Source organism: Pocillopora damicornis, chromosome 4, assembly GCF_964200805.1.
Source record: "Pocillopora damicornis chromosome 4, jaPocDami1.2, whole genome shotgun sequence".
NCBI classification, from domain to species: domain Eukaryota; kingdom Metazoa; phylum Cnidaria; class Anthozoa; order Scleractinia; family Pocilloporidae; genus Pocillopora; species Pocillopora damicornis.
This window is the reverse complement of record NC_142673.1, coordinates 27,681,113-27,688,771: the sequence shown is the minus strand read 5'-3', so window position 1 is coordinate 27,688,771 and position 7,659 is coordinate 27,681,113. Positions and strand designations below refer to the sequence as shown.

At 36.7% G+C, this 7,659-nt stretch overlaps 1 protein-coding gene across 2 annotated transcripts in view; it reads left to right on the top strand.

Moving 5' to 3' along the window:
- The first annotated feature begins 1,616 nt into the window (after positions 1–1,616).
- The window catches only part of LOC149047514 (uncharacterized), a 6,873-nt gene continuing 830 nt past the window's right edge, over positions 1,617–7,659 (top strand). The window contains exons 1-5 of one of the 2 annotated variants that reach the window (XM_089203586.1): positions 1,617–1,768; positions 3,122–3,257; positions 4,934–5,026; positions 5,877–5,999; positions 6,677–6,732. In XM_089203586.1, coding sequence (XP_089059712.1) covers positions 3,140–3,257; positions 4,934–5,026; positions 5,877–5,999; positions 6,677–6,732 — 390 coding nt within the window. In that variant the 5' untranslated portion in view covers positions 1,617–1,768; positions 3,122–3,139. Of the gene's footprint in view, positions 1,769–3,106; positions 3,258–4,933; positions 5,027–5,876; positions 6,000–6,676; positions 6,733–7,659 lie in introns of both variants that reach the window. The other variant, XM_089203587.1, reaches the window with a different exon arrangement.

Below are 7,659 nucleotides of genomic sequence, written 5' to 3'. Positions count from 1 at the left end.
ATTTCTCTCACAACAAGTGTCGGACTCTTCGAAGAATGTTTTTTTGAAGTTGCAGAACTTCCTTCCTCCTATAGTCCTCTTGTTATTCTTGTCATTTTCTATTTTTAACAATAAAGGATAGAAAGCGGATATAATTACAGTATTGAGCATATATAATCACTGTTTTCAACAGGAATAAATCAGTAAATAAATCAACAGGAATAAATCAGTTTTATCCAAATATTTCTCTGACAGGAAGCTGTGAGGACATAATTTTTTTTTAGTTAATAAATTGCACATTGGTCTAAGAAGAAAAAAAGATTTTGCTACGCGGTTGAAAAGCTTATCCATCTAATAAACCCACCCAAATATCTCTCACAACCAAATATCGGACTCCTCGAAGAATGTTTTTAAAGTTACAGAACTTTCTTCCTCTTACAGTCCTCTTGTAAATCTTGTCGTTTTCTATTTTTAACAATAAAGGATCGAAAGCAGATATAATTATAGTATTGTGCATATATAATCTCTGTTTCAGTAGGAATAAATCAATTTTATCCAAATAATTTTCTGACAGGAAGCTCTGAGGTCATTTTTTTTTAAATTAATAAATTACACATTGGTCTAAGAAGAAAAACCGATTTTGCTATGCAGTTGAAAAACTTATCCATCTAATAAACTCACCCAAATATCTCTCACAACCAAGTATCGGACTCTTCGAAGAATGTTTTTAAAGTTGCAGAACTTCCTTCATCTTACGGTCCTCTTATAATTTTTGTCATTTTCTATTTTTAATGGTAAAAGATCGAAAGGGTATATAATTAGCACGCTCAATTGTGTTTACAGCTCCTACGATGTTATCCAATGTCGCACAATTTGTGATTCCAGGGTTGATATTGGCTTCAAAACATGGTGGATAATAAACATCTTGCGCTTCGACGTTGACTGTAAAATTTAGAACCTTCCGACAACTAACGTCTCACTCCGCACCTCCCAGTTATCAGTTACACATTCTCACTATCTGTTTGTAACACAAAGTTAACTGCTGACAAAGGCACATACATCACCGGAAACAAGAAGTTTCGAAACTCTGAAGCATTAAAAATAATTACGAGTACGCGTTAATGCACATTACTTAAAAGCAGTCATTGATTTCAATTTGCTATAAAGTATAAAAATGAGATAAAGAAATAAGAAGACAAAACAGATATGGTCATATTAAACTGGTCATACCCTCTGCCTTTAGAGTAATCATTTAATTGATTTCTTGCGCAGGAACAGATTACGAAACGGAAGACCATTAAGTTGTGAAAATCCTGTCTTTTCCTCTAAATCACATCCGCATCTAGAAAATTCTAAGGTCATAGCATTTTCATTCTTTAATGTTTGAGAACAGTATCAACTACTCTGAAATTCGATTTTTCTTAACACCGCACATATTATGGAAGATAGACGAGTTGTCTTGATTAAAGACTAACAAAAATAGTTTATAAAGATTAGAAATATAAGCTTCATTTCTTTTACACTACTTTAGCACTGCTAGCAGCACTGCTTGGAGATAGATTACTTCCTGTTTATGACTTCGTCACTGGTCATTGCTTTTGCTTCGGTCAGGTTTTTATCAAAATATTTAAAAAATGTTTGGTATCGAGCCCTTGGCAATTGGTACTTAAACCGGCGACGCAGCTCGAAAGCGAAAGTTTTGACGAAAACTTTCAACCTCCAGAGGAGTATTACGTTCCAAAAACATTTGGGACTATTTGCGCGCAGATTTGAAGGTCCGTCTCTCTCGGTAAGTTATGAATCTTGTCATGATAATGTAATGGTAACGATATTTGCGAAGTTTTGGTAATACGTACGTACACATGATCGGGCCAAGATGAGCCAAAAATTAAATAACATGCTCAGAACATACCTAGGCCGAGAGTCAGTAAAGAACCTCTTTTATTTGCTCATTTTGCTTTTTGTAAAGCCAAATCTAGCAAAAATTCCGAATAGTTGGTTGGTGAAACATCTTTGTTAACGATATCAAAGCAAGCCGCACCACTAAGTGATAAAGAAAAAACGCATTTGAGAACAGGAAAAGTTATGTCTCATTAATTTGTCCAACTTTCAAGTATGCCACGCTCTGCGAACGCATCAAGAACTATACCGCAAGGATAGACTATAATCAAGATTATATATATATATATATATATATATATATATATATATATATATATATATGTACATAATGGATAGCCTCAGCCTTGAAATATAACGTTCCTTTATAAAAAGATAGTCTACAGGGCATTTCTTGCTTACCTCCCACCACCCACCACTTAAACTTCGTAATGTGGTCGAATTTTTGCGTTCTTAAAATTTACAATCAATGAGAAGGTACCTATTTCAACAGCTCAGACGAAGATCGTAAAGCACTCTCCAAAAAACCTGATAAATCACGAATGGAAAAAATATTCGTTTGAACAGAAAGCTCATTTCATCCATCCCTTACTTGCTACCTTGGGTAACTGTAGCTTCAAAATCCAATGGATAAAGTCGCAGAGAAAAGACTCGTTGCCTTATGTTTATTATAAGTTCCTTACCAAAATTGTGACAAGAGCTACAAATACACTGGCGAGACGAAATGCAAATTTTCCTCTCGACTGAAAGGGGACCAGAAAAGTGATAGATCAAAACAATCGCAATACTCTGCACTAGCTGAAACTGTTGATTCTGGGAAATAGGAAACTTCACTCTCTGGGAATTCTGCTCAACGGCTTTTGTGCAAGTGTTAACTGGCGTAACTGGCACCTTCTAGAATCTTGGGATTAAAAAAAAAGGAATCCACTGAATCGTAAAGATGGCATAAATATTTTTAGCAAGAATTAATTAGCTCAAATTTTGCATTTTTCTCGATGGATATATTACGCTCTCTCTCATTAAGACAACCGACCACGCTTTCTTTTCGCGCACCGGCATGATAACCCTCAAGAGATGTAAAATAAGAAAATCAAAACGGGATCTCGAGTATTCTCCCAACATTCCGCGTTGGTTAGATAGACTTTCTGGAACAGTATCACGAAGAGGCTATCAAACCCTCATTCTAAAAGGCCGCGTTAAATTCTCAATAAATTCCTTTAATTTACAGTGTTTTTCTCCCCAGCTGTCGCTTTGGAAGACAATGATGATTTTGACCCGACAACCGACACAAACTGTCACCCTGATCATGTTAGTTTTTGTCATCAGTGGAACACGGGGATATCGCTTGGGACTTGAAATCATTAATGCGACATCCTGCGGTAAGTTACTCTTTTCAAATTTGACCTTAAAAAACTCTTTAGGAAAAATTACAGAATGTTACCAGAAATGGCACGGAAAATGAAAATTAGGAATCCCTCTTAGAAAAAGGAATTGTCGAATTTCTTTTTAACAACTGACTTACTACTTTCTCAATGTCCGAAAGTTCGAACATTGAGTCAACCACCCACTACCCGTGTGCGATTCTTCGCCTTCGGCATTTTGTTGTTCGTAATTTCCACTGTCATGAAGCGTTTCTATGCTCAAAATTGACATCTTTCTTGTATTATATGCTTGGTTATTTATCAAGCGAGTTGATATTTTGCTACCGATAGAGTAGATGTGAAGAATGTAGCAGGAATGTTCCAGAGTCCTAGCGGATTTAGACCCCTCTAGATTCGGACCCATGGTCCAAATCGGCTAACGGATCCAACTGATTTTCATTTCGCATGGAGACTCGAAAAATCGGGAATCCATTGTTAGTGTTCCACATTTAAATTCTGTTGCTCCATCAATTACTGTTACACTGAGATTTTTTTATTGTTCGTAGGCCGAGAACACACGCTAAAATTAGCATCCAGTTGTGTTTGTGTCGCTTGTTGTATTCCTAATGATTAAAAATAAGTTAAAATAACAGTCCTTTTAGATTTTTTTAGTCTAGTAAGTGTTCGGTCGAGTCGATTTACAATAACTTAAAACAGGCTTTGTTGGGGACGATATGCAGAGAACTCTTTTACGCGTAGCCGCACCAATACAAGTCATTCCATGATGGAGTAAACCTTCTTTTAAATTTAAACATTTTCACCATTTGACATTGCGTGTTGTTTTGACTTGGTCTTCTTACACCTACGGTAAAAACTGAAAACGAGAACCTAAATTACAACTCACTGGGCGAAAGCGAAACTGCAAAACGAGGCACATGTACTTACATATTTCTATGCGATAAACGGGTAGGAAAAGCACAAAACTTCAACAATCAAAATGAACACAGCACCCAAGGTCAACGAAATTACTCTCGCTCTAGAACATGTGCTACTGATCATGTGACCTAATATAAGTCCGCAATTCGTGCTTGGCCGCTAGTCGGCCCAAACAGGCTTCACGAACGACTCTTAGTAATAGTAGTTACTTCATTCTTGTTCAGAAACTGTTTAATGTTATTTAATAAGAAAATCAGACTTATCAGAGATAAGAGTCAAAATCAGGGTTTTTTCTTAGACTAGACGCAATAGTCTCTACAACTGTTATGACGTTTCGTATCAATGTTGATTCGCATCAGAAGAAGCAAGAATATATTGCAACAATTTCAATGGTTCAAATGCAGTAGTTTCGCATTTAATTCTTGAGTATACTGTACGACTTGCTATAATAAATGCTGCAGAACTAGAGCAAAATGGCTGTTTATTTTTATCGTTACTGAGGAATGTTATGTTGTGATTGAAAAGAACATCGACAAAAAGTTTACAAATTGAATTATTTACCAAATATGATACAAACGATGCTAAAAGGAAAGTATGAAAGAGGGGTCCAAATCTGCGTAGAGAGGTTCATATCCGCTCACGAATTTGGACCGCGGATCCTAATCCGAATTCAACAGAATACTAGTGAAAGACTCAATTGGAAAAAAAAATTATTTTTTGTAAACCAAGGTGATGCTCCATTGTTGTATTCTTTTCAGGAAAGTACGATAAGACTCCATTGTTTAAAGTTTCTCCATGGCCTTTCATTCCTGCTGGGATTTATGTTGATGGTAATATAACATTTACACCTGGTAAGTCGAAGTTGACGTGGAGGTGTTAATATTTTTGTTAATTTTCTTTTAGAAGTAATATCGTTGCAAAACCAGGAGGAAGGGTTATGAAATTCCACGGCTTGCAGAAAATCCATTTGGCATAATTACAATTTTTTTGACTGACAGGTGAATGAATTATAAAAGAACACAGGACGGATTAAGAACTCCTTGATTAGGCGATATGAATACATACGCGAGGCTTCCGAAATTGCAAATCCTTGTAGCATGCAAGACAAATTGCAAAACGTATATCAATGTCTTGTTTGAACCTAGTGTTGGGTATAATCCACCACGGAGTTTTTTTCGTAGAGCACTGGACGACGGAATCCAACGGTCCAAGGTTTTATTCCATTTGGGAAATCAGACTTTCCACAATCGAGATCAAAATAATATACATCCTGCTTTGCTTAAGGACCAAGCCAAACATTTAACCCCTTTCTTATCAATTTGACCGAGGGTGTGTGTTATAAAATATCCAGGATTTGAGAGTCGAGGTTACGAGAGAACGCTGAGTGCGATTGCAAGTAAGAGGTTCTCCAAATCTTCGAAACTAAAGGCCTCGTGAAATGAGATTTCAAGTCAGTGTATAACACCGAGGTATACTAAAATGATTGTCAATTATGTATCCTGCAATGCGTAAAGTTGTTAACCCTAATCGCGAATAATTTTCTATTTTCCGTTTTTATCAAACTTTTTAACGATTGCTGTGTCAACTTGCCGATTTCCACTGAAATCTTCCCTTTCCAACTCCCCTTGATGCACCGCAGATATTACTCTTTCATTACACCAGGATCTGTGCCGCGTTCTAACTAGTGCTTGCTTCTAATAGCGGTAGATGTTCTTGAAGCATCCGTACAATACGAAGCGGTCTCAGATGGCAAGGTTGTAATTAAGGGCTGGTACGACAATTTATGCGATAGGCACCCATACTTGTGCAGCTTACCTGCTGGTGGTAAGTTCTCTCCAAAATAGAAGGGAAATAAAAAAGGAAGAAAGAAAGAGAGAGTGAAAGCAATGAAGGATAGAAAGGAAGCAAGAAAAAATGAAAAAAAAATTTCAAACATTTACAATTAAAGCTGATCAAATATCCTGCTTTGCAGATTATATCAAAATTATGCGTTCTGCTCCATAAAATTCTAGCTTAAACTCAAGAAAGCTAATCATATCAACTCAAAAAAGCCCAGTATACTTCTGAAAAAAAAATTCAGCGAGGGTCAACCTCATATTTTCCCTTTAATATTTGTTTACAACTGGTTCCTATTTTTCTTATATTTATCCGTGTGATTACATATTGTCATACATATCTCCCGATTTTGGTAAAAAATCAACCAGTTTCTTTTTCCAAATAGTTTTTTCAACCGACGGTATGAAAAACATAGAGACGTATTTAAGAATTCAGAACGATGATCTTTCCAAATTGCTTTCATGACTATCTCTAACAGGAAGCCTGGAATGAAAAACAAAACAGACAAAAAATAGCAATGAAAAATTTAGTTAATCCATTTCTATTGATTAATTATCAATCCTATTTATTGCTTTTGGTGCATGCATGGCGTTTCATATTTTAAATAATAGTTGCGAATCTCCTCGTTTTTGTTTTGTTTTGTTTGTTTTAATTTTGTCTTGTAGAAACCAAAGTGTGGGCTTTATCTGGAAAACTGCCGCCCATTCCTCCAGTTTTAAAGGTAATTGATCAACTAGCGCAGCCCTGTCAGCTCACCGGTTTCAGGGCTAGTGATTCCTATCTGATAGCCTCGGCTGCATTTCAGTCTGTCCTCTCTCCCTAGATTTGTTCTTGCTTATCAATCATAACAGTGTAGTTTTCGTTCTTTCCTATATGATTTTTTACATCTTTCTCACAGGAGCATGTGCCTACATTTTTCAGCGAAACTGAAGCCGAACTCACCTGTAAGCACTCGTCCTATTGGCTCAAACTCAGCTTTTTCAAGGATATAAAATTCGTAGCCACCATCCAAAAAAGTTTCTAAAGAGTTAGCCCTTCATTCTGACCCAGGGCTAGCGATTGAGACGTCAGCTTTGAAAACCCTTTAAGGTTGCCAGTTTGCATTATCATTTCAGTTGATAATTTTCCTATTAGCCCAACATGGCTATGCATCGAGCAGCATCGCAGATAAATAAAGGGGGTAAGTTTCTAAAGAAACTGTGATGTTGCGTCGGTGGGAGAGTATAGCAGGTGATCTAGTGTTAACGACTGAGTTGAAAACGTAAATTGGCCGCCGTAAAGAGTTAAAAGGCTGACCTTTAGAGCGTTAGCCCTTCGTAAGAGCGATGGTATTAACGAGTGCTTTTCATTCAACCAATTTATTTTTACTTTCTCGTCACCATATTCCCACCGATAGCGTAGCTCCTTTTTCTGCATATAAACCCACCATTCCTCCAATGGCTCCGACAAAGGGCTAACGCTCGAAACGTCTCCTTTTTTACCTCTTTACTGCCAATTTACGTTTTCAATTCGGTTGTTAGTACCAAATTAGCTAGGACGCAGCATCACAGTTTCTTCAGAAACTTAGCCGCTCAAATTATTAAAAAGAGTTGCAGTCGAGCATTTTGTCATCTTTGTGCGTTTATTTCAATATAGTGTTGCGAGCTTT